This window comes from Amblyomma americanum, chromosome 1 (assembly GCF_052857255.1).
Source record: "Amblyomma americanum isolate KBUSLIRL-KWMA chromosome 1, ASM5285725v1, whole genome shotgun sequence".
NCBI lineage: Eukaryota > Metazoa > Arthropoda > Arachnida > Ixodida > Ixodidae > Amblyomma > Amblyomma americanum.
The window spans coordinates 451,248,247-451,261,682 of NC_135497.1; the positions used below are offsets into that span (position 1 = coordinate 451,248,247).

General features: G+C 48.1%; 1 protein-coding gene across 3 annotated transcripts in view; it reads left to right on the plus strand.

Annotated features, from left to right (window-relative positions):
* LOC144115967 (valine--tRNA ligase, mitochondrial-like) overlaps positions 1–13,436 on the plus strand; it is a 192,426-nt gene that overhangs the window by 80,770 nt on the left and 98,220 nt on the right. For all 3 annotated transcript variants that reach the window (XM_077650611.1, XM_077650613.1, XM_077650614.1), the window contains 2 exons: positions 1,408–1,477; positions 7,901–8,003. In XM_077650611.1, the coding sequence (XP_077506737.1) occupies positions 1,408–1,477; positions 7,901–8,003 (173 nt within the window). The remainder of the gene's footprint in view (positions 1–1,407; positions 1,478–7,900; positions 8,004–13,436) is intronic.

Genomic DNA, 13,436 nt, shown 5'->3' on the forward strand with positions numbered 1-13,436 from the left:
CATCAATCATCATTTGTGCTTCGGATCCGTCAAGTGTCCTTTGCTCGTTCATGGCTACATTCAAGATAATTGCCATTCCTTACACCGAAGAAACAAACTGCGTGCCGGGCCGCAAGTTTGACATCTTGGAATGGGTGATACAGGTGTAGCAGCTGCTGTGAGTCAAAATTCTCAGCTGTTCCACGCGATGTCATGGTACGGCTGTTCGCGAAGTGCAGGATTTTGCTGTATGACGATGTCAGAATGATGCGCTGTGGGACCGCAGCAGGAATCATGATGGCTGCGCTAGCGAGGATGATGGCGCAAGTGTGGATGAGTGCAGTGACTGATACATTTTTGTTTTGGAATGTGCTTATGGGCACGCCTGCGTTACAGCGGCCGATAGCAGCTGAGGATAAGCGGCAGCGGCTTGATAATGCTATCACGTTCCACTGTTAAAGGCGAAGCTTATGCGACCTCCAAGTTTTTTTTTTCTGACATGCGATATGGGGGTCGACTTACAATTGTGTAACTATGGTATATGGCTTCTTGGGTTTTGGCACTGGTGCCGTGGTGAGCACGAATGAAGTCTGAAGAGTCGAGCAGTCAATCAAAATGCATCCGAAATTCTGGGCATGTCATGGTGCCACGAAAAAGTCCAAATAATCAAGTGTGTCTGAATGAGCTAGCAGGTGCTAAAAATCAGAGGTCCGAATTTTCGGTTGGTGACTATATCTGTTTCTTTTCATAGCTGTGCTTTGTAAAAAAGCATAGTCTTTAGTTTGAACTACCTGTACTGATATTTGAGATTATTAAAATGTATTCAAAATTATATAAAATATTCTATTCGATTCACACCCAATTTTTATTATTCGTATTCACTTCACAGCCAAAAATTTTATATTTGCACACCTCTAGAGTAACAAGCATGCATTCCTGTGGGATTTCATGTGCTGGTTTCAGTGTACGGTAAGAAAGACTCAAAACAAATGTTTTTTTTTCTTCAAAAATTTTGACGTTTAATGTTTATTTCAGTGTTCAAAAACTTTGCCTTGAAGCATATCCAGGGCTTTTAGAGTGAAGTAAGCAGTCTTAAATAAAATGCTAGATTTGTATGAGAAAATTAATATTCACTCTGGGTAATATCCATCGTTATTGTTTCTGTTTCGTTCCTGAAACACATGCCAGTTTTTATTTAGGCCTGCCTTAGCTTGTGTTACGTGGAACACCTTGTGTGAGGCCTATGTTATGTGAAACCAGCAGATTTTTAGCATGTAGTGTAAATGCTGTCTGCATGCCTTTAAATTGTTTGTTATGTGGGAGCAGTTTTTAGGCAAGCCTGTTTCGGTTTCAAAGGTGCATCCGCCATATTAGTGTTTTAGATGCAAACTGTGCCATGCCAATGACACCTCAGGTTGTCTGCTGCAGGGACTGGTGCATTTCCCGGCAGCTGTGGTGGGGGCACCAGGTACCAGCCTACCGGGTGCTTAATGCTGAGGTCAGCTGCTTCTCTCTGGTGTTATTGGCCGTACCTTTTGTGTTGCACTGTGAAAGGAAACCTTTTGTCACTGATGCACTGCAGCTTGTAGAAAAGGTTGGTTAGCAACATTGATAACCCTGTCTGACTGCTGTAATGTCAGAACAGCGGGGTTCCTGATGACAGGCATGACAGTATCTTGGATGAGATGGAAGATCACTTACACACACAGTGAAACTGCATCTGTCACAGAGCCAGCCCTTTTGCTCTCAGTACCTGCTGACAGGCTTCAACCATTGGCCCCCTCAAAACAAGAGGATTGCTTGGAAACCATGGATATGTTGCGAGTGCTTCCACTTGACGTGCAGGTGCAAATGTCCTGTGCACCTTTGGCACATACTCCGTCCCTATGCCCTTGCAACCAGTTTACTGTTCAGGGTGAAATAACCTGCACCAGTGTTCCTGCAAGCACAAACTGTTATGGTCTTGTGAAAGCTGGTCCTGGAATTCAGCTGCTGCCATTGATTCTGCTTTGTTGTATGTTTGCATCTATGACAGGCATTCTATGTCTGCTCCCGGCCCCCGCTTCATTTAGCTAGTAATGGCCAACGGACATGTGGAAAAGTGATCATCTCCCTTTGTTCTCTCCCCTTTCTATCTCTCCCTCCGTTCCCCTTCCCACGTGTAGGGTCGGACATCGCCTAGTTAACCTCCCTGCCTTTCCGTTTGTCTTTTTCTCTCTCTCTCTCCATTTAGCTACCCAGTACTGTTCCTGTACGGTCCACGAAAAGCTTGGAGTAGTTTACGAGGAACTTCTAGTGATGGCGATTGTGGTGCACTTCAGGAGGCTGAGGCATGCGCTACTGGGTATAAAGCCAGTTTCCTGAGGTTGTTCACCATGGTCAAGTATTGTGTGGAAGTGAGGGAGAGAGAGAGAAAAGACTTTTTTTCAGATCAGTTTTGGGCCTGCTAAGCCATCTGCTTGATGGACACTGTCTATACTGCATGTCATAAATTCCTTGCAGCATTATGGAAGGTAGAGACTGCCTTCAGCCAATGAGGAGAGCGCGTTAAATGTGTTCCGCCACACCTCGTCGTCTCAGCGTCATCTGCTCGCGGCATACACAGATATGGTTAGAAAAGAGTATAAATTAATACTGTCTCTATGCCATAAGTGTATGCACTCTTACGTACACTAAACACCAGCATTTTGCGAGGTGTTACACCATTTGTCACACATGCACATATATTTCCGCGTATGCAAACAAAGACGCAATGATCGGATGAATGGGTGGAAGATAGGAGCATCCCCTTTGGAACGGGGTCATGGCAGTTGCCATCATGCTCAGCTTTTTTATGCGAAGCATAATAGGGACACTGCTTAGCTCAACCATAGCCCAGCCTGGCGCGGCCGCGACCACCAAGGCTAACTCCCGCTCCTCCCGCTAGGGGCGCTGCAGCCGAGCACGTGGTCTGACGTCACGACAGCTGAGGAGAGACGGGGCTCAACTCGCGCGGTCGCCGCGCGGCCGCGACCACCAAGGCTAACTCCCGCTCCTCCCGCTAGGGGCGCTGCAGCCGAGCACGTGGTCTGACGTCACGCCAGCTGAGGAGAGACGGGGCTCAACTCGCGCGGCCGCGACCACCAAGGCTAACTCCCGCTCCTCCCGGGGCGCCGCACGGTCAACTCGCACGGTCGCCGCGTGGCCGCGACCACCAAGGCTAACTCCCGCTCCTCCTGCTAGGGGGCGATTGTCGTCGCGGCATTGTATAAAAGAGCCCCGCTCCTCACGCCGAGGCAGTCATACAGCGAGATGCCCCCTACAGACAGGGATGTTTCGCATCCTAGGCTTAACCTTAGCTAAGCCAGGCCATTTTTTTTTTTTCCTTTTCATTTCTTTAAGCACTTTATCAAATTTAACGATGTAATCTATAAGTTCACTATTTTCTTGAAATTCGATTTTTAATCCTGAACTTTTAACCATTCGTCGCCACCCTGCTTTTGAGCCACCGATCTTCCGATCACTTTACACTAACTTCTACCGCAGATTCATTCACATGACCTTTTGTTATCAGACCCCAGGGCCTCAGGGAGAGTGACTGTGCCTGCATCGACATCTGGATGGATGCTGCGACATTCTAGTATAGTCACTGACCGATTTTTCGGGCTCGGCGGGACCCGGAATATGGTCCTATTAATTGAACAGTCTGATAAATCTGTGAACATCAAAAAAGTAAATTTTCTGTGAAAAAAACAGCTTTAAAAATCTTGAATTTTGCTGCTTGCCATGTTTCGCTTGCAAGTGGTAATATTAGACTGTATCTGAGCCACAGTCACGCATTCTTCCAAGTCCGCACCACCTCGTGTCACGATTCCAGCCACTGTGACATGGCTGGGTGGCTGCTACTGGCTGCATGTCACTCCGTGAACAAATGCATGTGCCGCGCAAAGCGAACAGTCTTCTTCCACATGAGCAGTGGCACTCGCGATGTCTGAGGGATTAGCCCACGGGAAGAAGCGATCGGAAGCGAGCGCCTCTGAAAGCACCTCCCTATGCGCCTCACCGCGGGTGGCGTCGTCCGAGCTGCGCCGGATGCTGCAGCTGTCTCGTTTTCAAAGCGATAGTGCAGTCTTCGTAGGTCATCTCGGCGGCAACGAAAAGCATGCCATTTTCTCACGCATTATGCCATTATCTCGAGTGACAGCGATGAAGACCAAGCAGCCAAAACCATCCAAAACAGTCCGTCTGAGTGCCTCCATATAGATTCAAGATGGCACCTTTCACGGTGGTGGAGGACCGGTTGGTCGGAAAAAATTAGGCCGAAAAAAATTAGGAGGGCGCTTAACTTCGCCTTAAGAGTAGATGCGGTAGCGCCTTCTCTTCCTTGTTCTTCTTTTTATTCCTTTTCTTTATCATTTCCAACCAATTACCTATCCACAATCATTTTACAGATCAGGGTCATTGATTACAATCACAATTACCGATCACATTACCGATTACCAATCACCAATCACTATCTAGGTTATACTGCACGGCATACTACGCCACTACCTACTAATACACATTCACACCATTTGTATCAGTACAGTGAAGCACCATGACACCGCCTTCTCATTCTAACGCAATTTCTGATGCATAATTAGCATATTAATATTTGGTTTTATTTTCCTAATTACTTCGAGATCAGTGTGCATTCCAAACACACACCACAACGTGTTCACTAGGTTCCCCTCTAACACGCTTGAACCAATGACCTCTCGTGGCCTATGCATTGCATGCCTGCCTGGCTTGCAGAGGGCCTGGTTCAAACCCCAGTGCCGGCTGTTCTCTTTTTCTATATTCTGGTTGCTGGGGTTTTTTCCGACTGTCGCCGAATGAAGGGCAACGCCAGGTTTCCAGCAGAATGAGCTGCTTATGCCATTGCGTAAAATTAACTTTCAGTCGGAAAGTGACCTTCACAGTATTTCTGCCGTCTATTTTAGTCCAAAAAATCCGACTTGAACTCCACAGATTCCGAAATATTGGTCGTGAATATGTGCATGTTCATAGGGGGTGTGTGATGGTTCCTCAATGAAGTCCAAAATATTGTGCAAATCTGAATTATTGGAGTCTGAAAAATTGGTCGGCTACTGTATAAGATGTTCAATTCTTTCTACAGATTTACCACACACTGCACATGTGTCATCTGCATGGTTAAATTTCTTTTTGTAGCTTTGCGTTCTAAGACACCCTGATCTAGCTTCAAAGCGTAGGGCACTGCCTCCTGAGTTATCACAGAAGAATTCCTTCCTGATCTCTCTTTTCCAATTTCTGTGCAGTTCTACATTCTGCTTCTTTGCCATTGAATTAATCCAGTTTTTACCTCCTGAGTTTTTTGCCTGTCGCTTACAGCTCTTTAGTTCACCGTCCTTGTTTTCCTGCATGGTTACTGGTTAGTTTCCTAGTTCTTTTCTGCCACTGTTAGTCAATGCTCTTTCTGTATAAGTATTTTGAACACCTTAACTGCCCACCTGTCCAGTTTTCTCAGGCATTCATCATATAACGTTTTACTCTGAGCTGCTGGTGCTTCAAATGATGCCCAGCCTATGATCTCCTGTGCTGCCTCAATTGTGGTTTTGCTATGGGCACCTATTGCTAATCTACGAACAGCTCTCTGATTTATTTCTAATCCCGACTGAACTTTTGCCCTTGGGCCCAAAACTGCATTCTCAAAACTAAGTCCTGGCACCATTATTCATCAGCCTAGTGATGCCATCTAGTAAGAATAGGAACCATTTATGTGAAGAAATGGACACACCTCTGTAGGCCTATAAGTGGCAGAATCGTCACTCTAAATTTAAAAAAAGGAAATTTATCGCACATACTTTTCTGATGGGTAAGATGAGACAAAGCAAATGCCTAATGCCTCATTTACGGCCAGTAAAAATACTGAAAACAGCAGTAACAACGCCACATTCAGTCCGAAGCAAGAATCCTGCTTCAAAGGGTGCGTTTTGGAAACGATATTTAAGCGTCCGTTGAAGCCTTTAATGCGAGTGGCTTGATTTGAAATAGTGCTTGGTACATGTACACTACGAAGCATGCTTTTTTTAGCTACGCTATCTCATTTTCCCATTTTATACTGGCACTACGTTCTGCAGCATCAGAATGTTGGTTCTGCACTCATCGCAGCTGTGGTAGTACTGTAGGGAACTATTGAGATTGAGTATAGTGGTGAGAATGGCGTAGGAATGCATTGCCTCTTGGATGATCTGTTCTTGCTGGCACTCATCGGCGCATTCTGTGAATTTCCAGCTGACAAAAATGGATTTCTGGAGCTCCACCTTGTTACCAATTGAGCCAAGCAGAGCCGCTGTACCTAGCACAGCAAGCACCCCAGCATGTGCAACAGTAGTGTCAGCTTCATTTCAGCCAGTGTGCTGACTCTAAATTCCTTTGCCTTTGAGCTGTTTCTTTTCTTCATCCGAAACAAAGCACTGAAAGAAAGCAGGCACTCATAATACTTCTCAAGGTCCGGGCCAGTTCACATCTGATGTTCAAATCTCAGTTGAATTTCATATCAGTATATGCTTTTTAACCTCAAGTTCTCTCTTTTATGTTTCACTGTGACATTCGTTGCCTTTAGCATGTTCTGTGCAAAAGTGTGATATCCCCATATGGAGGTGGCATGGTTTGTGAAAAAAAAAATTGTGGCAGCACTTAAGCTCTGTCTTAAGTGTGTGAAGCGATAGCCTTAATGGGTCCCTTCAGCAGTCATGGCTCCACGTTGCATATCGCTTCACCTAGGTTCTGCCTAGATTCCCATGTAGGTCCAACAAAGTGGCGGTTTGGGCATGTTGGTAGTGCATGACGTATAAAATAGCGCAACATCAGACAAGGACATGAAAGAACACACATGAGCGCTAACTTGCAACAGCTTATTGCGGAAGAGAGCCTGTAGATATACAAGACATGGCGATACATTGCGCAAGCGCGGCAGACAGTCAATTGTTTAGTGGCTTCTGAGGTAATCTAATTCCTTACTAGATAGCCCAACAGAGGGTTTCGCTATGCAGTTATCACCTAAGCTATCTATCATTTCAGCTTCGATTATTTCTCGCGTGAGTTTACAAGTGTTTTTAGCAATGACCGTGCGTGCTTGAAAAAAGAGGTTTACACTTGGATTCACATTTTCTGCAGTGCGCATCTAAACCACCTTTCTTTTCTTTAACATTGTAGCGATGTTCACGAAGGCGCTCATTTAAGCACCTTCCACTTTGGCCTACATACTTCCTTCCACATGTCAATGGTATGCTGTACACAATGGATTCCGTACATTTAACGAACTTAGTTTGATGATTTATCTTGCACCCACTCTTTGTAGCAGGGCCTGGTCTTGTCAATCTGCAAAGTTTCTGCAGCTTCTCTGGAGCTGAAAAAATGACTTTCACTTTTGCCCGTTGTCCAATCTTCTTCAAGCGGTGGGACAAGCCGTGAGTGTACGGAATCACAGCAAGTTTCTGTTTGTTTAGTGAATGACCAGTTCCTCCCATATAGTAGGAGGAACTGGTCATTCTCTGCTTTACATTCATAGAGAGCGGGGGCTTCTCATACCACTCCTAGCACAGTGGTATAGCGGTTAGGTGATGCGCCACTGCCCCAGCAGGTGGCTTTTAAAATGCAGCCACTGGTGGGACTCAGGTTGCTCTTCCTGAGCAACCTCTCGCGACCAGTCATTAACTTGACTGCCACAGTGGGCAGGTTGCGGTGACGTCACAAGGCCACGTAACCTAGTGGCAGGTGGGTGACTGCTTCTCTGGGGATTTATCGCTTATGCCACCAGGTTTCCTACTGAACGGGACCCTTGGCTAGCACTGCCGCATTAAAATTTCCCAACATCGGGAAAATTAAAATGCACTCACACAGTGCGTCTTTTGAAGTTTGTTTGGTCGTTTCCTTGCAGAGTGAAGAGGTGTGGGTGAGCGCAGCCACTGCAGCAGAAGCCGCCGTCAAGGCAGCAGTCAAGCTGGGAGTTGAGCGGGAGGATGTGCTACACCTGCGGCAAGGTGCCATCTTTTGTCCAGTTTTTAGTGTGAAAACCCTAATTCGGTGGTTCTGACCCGAGCGAAATCGTCTGACATTTGTCTGTCTGTCTGAGACCAACCTGGATTGCACAAATTCCACCGGTGGCAGCACCTGCCATCTTACGCCATGCTTTTGCACTTCATACGAATGTTTCAAACATTCTCTCTCATTTTTTATGTGAAAGTCTGCCACTTAAAGGGACAGAACACTGAATTTTAAGCACCCATTTCTTTTTGGCACTACGGAAAACTTGTCGTCTAAGGTGCTTGATTCCGCAATGGTTTTGGTAGAAACACTTAGACAATTTTTACCGAGAATTTTTCCATCAGTATGTGCTCTCGTTTTTATGTAAACCGTTGCTGGAAACCGTGATCAGCAAAAACAGTGGCTATTGCACGCTGCCAGAAGTGAAGTACCAAAGAAAAATTATATATAATATAAATAATAATAGTAACAATATACCGGTAATATAATATATTAATTATGTAATAATAATAATAATAATAATAATAATAATAATAATAATAATAATAATAATAATAATAATAATAATAATAATAACATAAATAATATATAAATATTTTAATATGTATATATCTCATCTCCCAGACAGTAATTAAACATTTTTAATATTGCCACAAATAGGTTGCAGAACCAAAAAGGGCTAGGCACAGGCCGTAAGCAGTCAAGCAGTGTCCCAGCTGCAAGAGCACGCGTATCTCACTTCTTTGTCCTTTAGGCGCCGCCCGGGGACACCTGGCGGCATTATTCCCCCACCCCACCCAAAAAAAAGGAACCAAAAACATCTGCGCACTTGGAGCGAACGGGAGGAAGGAAAACAAGTGAACAAACTATCACGGGCTGCCGAACGGCTGCACGCAAAAATAAAACAAAAGAAAATGCGAAAGAGGCGCCCGTTACTGCATAAAGTAAGGCTTCATACGCAGTACATGCACGACCTCAGGCTGAGGTCGACAGCACAAACTCGGCAGAGTGCCATCGGGGAGGACTTCATACATCACATCCGTGATGCGGCGCAGCACTCTGTATGGTCCAAAGTAGCGGCTCAGGAGCTTCTCCGACAGGCCGGGGCAACATACTGGAGTCCATACCCACACTTTGTCGTCGGGGTGGTACTTGACGTGGCGATGTCGTTGGTTGTAGCGTTGTGCATCCGTTGCCTGCTGCCGGCAGATGTGCATACGAGCCAGTTGCCGGGCTTCCTCTGCGGGCCGGGTAAATTGCTCGGCATCTGTCATGAGCGCCTGGTCGTCAGGGGGGCATGGAAGCATGGCGTCTAGCATCGTTTGTACATCACGCCCATAGACGAGGCGAAACGGCATAAAGCGAGTCGTTTCCTGAATCGCTGTGTTATAGGCAAACGTCACATATGGGAGGATCTCATCCCAAGTCTTGTACATCGACGTACATTGCGAGCATGTCCGCTAAGGTTTTGTTGAGGTGCTCCGTGAGCCCGTTTGACTGCAGGTGGTATGCAGTAGTCTTGCGATGGTTCGTGTGACTCAGCTGGAACACCTCGTGCATGAGCTGCGCTGTAAACGTGGTGCCCCCTATTGGTGATGACAGAGGATGGGGCGCCATGTCGTAAAACAATGTGGTGTATGAAGAAGTGTGCGATTTCAGAGGATGTACTCCGCGGCACCGCCTGGGTTTCCGCATAGTGCGTCAAATAATCAGTCACAACTATAATCCACTTATTTCCAGAAGATGACACAGGGAATGGGCCCAGAAGATCAATGCCGACTTGGTCAAAAGGTGTGCAAGGTGGCGCAATTGGTTGGAGCAAACCTGTGGGCTTGAGCGGTGGTGACTTGCGATGCTGGCACTCATGGAAACCTCTGACTTAACACTGTATGGTCTTTGCAAGTTTAGGCCAATAATAGGTCTGACGCACTTGAGTGAGCGTGTGTGCAAATCCCAAGTGGCCAGTGGCAGGCTCATCACGACACACTGAAAGCATGTCGTCGCAGAGGTCTGATGGCACGACTAGGAGTTTTTCTTGTACAGTAGGCCATTGCGAATGCAAAAAGAGGACAAGTGGCGGGAAAAGTGTCGAGGTACGTTGGAAGCATGGCCCTCCAGGTGATCCATGACAGACCGCAGGTCAGCGTCAGCATGCTGCTTTGCCACCAAGTCCGAACTGCTGATCACGCCTAGGAAACGATTGTCATCCTCTGCGCTGTCATCAGCTTGCTCGACGGGTGCGTGTGAGAGCGTCTCGGCGTCTTTGTGTTTACGTGCGGACTTATAGGCAATTGTGTAATCAAATTCTTGAAGGCGAAGGCTCCAGCGTGTTAGGCAGCCTGATGGGTCCCGGAGATTGGTAACCCAGCACAAGGAATGGCGTTCGGTGACCACTTTGAAATGACGACCATAGATATAAGGCCGAAATTTCATCGTGGCGAGACACTCCTTTTCCGAGGTGGAGTAGTTGATTTCGGTGCACGAGAGTGTGCGACTTGCATACGCGATCACATGTTCCACGCCTTCTTGATGTTGAACGAGGACGGCACCAAGCCCGATGTTGCTAGCGTCACTGTGTATCTCGGTAGCAGCCTCCTCATCGAAGTGAGCCAGCACAGGGGTAGTGTGCAGCCGTTGGCGCAGCTCTGTGAAAGCAGCCTGTTGCTCGGCAGTCCAGACGAACAGTGTATCGTCACGTGTTAAACGGGTCAGGGGTTCAACGATATTGGAGAAGTCAGCGATAAAACGGCGGTAGTAGGCGCACAAACCCAAGAAGCACTTGAGCGTTTTCTTTGTAGTAGGACGGGGAAACTTGGCTATGGCGGCAGTTTTCCCGGGATCGGGTCGTACGCCCTCGTCGCTCACAACATGGCTGAGGAACTTGAGCTCTTTGTATCCAAAGTGGCATTTCTCGGATTTAAGTGTCAAGTCGGCCAACCACAGGGCATCCAACACGGTCCGCAGGCATTGAAGGTGTTGGCCGAAGGTTTCTGAAAACACCGCCACGCCATCTAGGTAAACTAAACAGGTTTGCCATTTGAGGCCAGCCAGGTCAGTATCCATCATGCGCTGAAACGTCGCCGGCGTAGAGCAAAGGCCGAAGGGCAACACCTTAAATTCATATAGGCCGTCGGGTGTGATGAAGGCCGTTTTTTTGCGGTCACGTTCATCAACCTCAATCTGCCAATATCCGCTCTTTAGGTCGATTGACGAAAAATATTTGGCGCGGCGAAGTCTGTAGAGTGAATCGTCGATGCGGGGCAGCGGGTAGACGTCCTTTTTCGTTATGGCGTTCAGCTTACGGTAATCAGCGCAAAAGTGCAGTGTCCTAACCTTCTTCTTAACAAGCACGACGAGCGACGACCACAGGCTATTAGAGGGCTGAATAATGTCATCTGTAAACATCTCCTTCACCTGCGTTTGGATGGCGCCGCGTTCCTTCGGGGAAATGCGGTACGGCAGCTGTCGTATGGGGCGAGCATCATCGGAAGTGATGATCCGATGCTTCATGATCGTCGTTTGCCGCACTTTCGAGGAGGATGCGGAGCACGTTTTGTACTGGAGCATTAGGGCGCGGAGGTCGCACTGTTGAGTCGCTGAGAGCCCGGAGCTAATATCGATGCGATCCAGGGACGTGTCCAGACATTCCATGGCCTCGGACGCAAAGCACTCAGTAACATCGGCCAATTGGTCGGCCCACGCAATGGCAGTAGCTCGGAAAATGTGATGAGGTTCGTTCGTAAAATTAGTAATCAGGAGTTCCGACCGACCGTTACAAAGGTGGACAAGGCTTCGGGCCGAGCAAATGCCATGTGTCAGCAGCAAGGAAAGGTTGCCCTCGGCGACTGCAGGTCCATCACACTTGCAAAAACTCTGGAGCGCTGCTGGATCAAGACACATGCAGTGGGAATACGACGGGCAGAGCTGCGTTGACGAACGTTGGAGGTGTCGTCGGCTTTCGCTGTAGAAAACGTAGCGGTTCTGTGCCGCAGGTTGATAACAGCACCATTTTCACGGAGAAAATCTACGCCCAAAATCAGGTCACGAGAAGAGTCACGGAGCATCAGGCAGCTAACTATGAACGTTGAGTCGCTGATCTGGACCCTAGCCGTGCACTATCCAAGCGGAGTAATGATATGGCCCCCCGCCGTCTGGATCTGCACGCCAGAGCAAGGAGTTGTAACTTTCTTTAGAAGCGCTGCCAATTTGCCACTGATAATTGAAAACTCCGCTCCTGTGTCCACCAACGTGCTAATGCTGTGACCATCGAGAAGCACGGGTATGTTGAGAGAGAAGCAGTTCTTTAGTTCAGCTGCTGTCGTCGATGTCGTCAAAGCTCTATCATCGGATGTCTGTGTCGTCTGCGTCGTCAGGGGGTCTTTACAGCATCGATATCCAGCGGCCATGCCCCCGGAGGTCGCTGTCCTCAGTTTTCCCGGCGAGGGCCGGGCGAGTGGTCTGCCGTCGCTCGCGAGGAGTTCTGCGCATTCGGTGAAAACGATGATCGGCGAGGTGACGGCGATCGGGACTGACGGTGCACCATGAACCACAGAGGTTGCTGGGTTAAGTACTCTTCAATCTCACGGGGCCGCTGGCCAAACCGGGGCCTTGGCACATCGGAGGAAAAACCCTGCAGGCCAAGCTCTCGATATGGGCACCAGCTGAACAGGTGACCGGGCTCCCCACAGTGGAAGCATAAACGCCGGCGGTCAGGGCCACAACAGACATCCGCTCTGCGCAGGGATTGTCGATCACTCGGGATGCGGTGCTGCACTGGCTGCATGGAGGGTAGCAGGACGTCATGATGGCCAGGAAAAACTGCCGCTGGATTCGGGGCAGGGCGTCACAGAGCGTCAGCGTAGGTCGGGCGGCAGTACAGTAGCATCTCGGTGATACGAATCTCAAGGGGAGGCGAAAATATTCGTATCACCCGAAATTTCGTATCACCAAAAAACGATCGAAATCCGTCCCGAAACCATGAGACACGCACAAAAAAACATTTATTTACGTGGAACGAAGTCACGTATGTCCTTCTGAGTTTTCTTCTCCGCGAGGTCAGCCAGCAGAGAATTTTCGAAGCTTAAGAACTGGGCTGTAGTGTTCTCACGCACAGTCTCGGATGTCACAGCACGCCGCAGAATATCGAGAGCGTGCATAGTTTCGGCTGCCGACGGTGGTTGGCCATCATCCTTCTGGCACTCGTCTTCTTCTTCGTCACTGGTCGAAATTCCAGGCTGTGACGATACATCCTCCATGATATCTTCCACTGTGCGCAGACCACAGGTGACGAAATCGTCGGCACTGCAGTCAACGCCAAGCTGGTTCCAGACATCAACAGGAATCGGATCTGGCACTTGCGAGGTGGTGACCAATGTGGATTTAAAAATCCCACACTTTGCGAAACAATTCGCGATGGTTGCAGGGGAGAC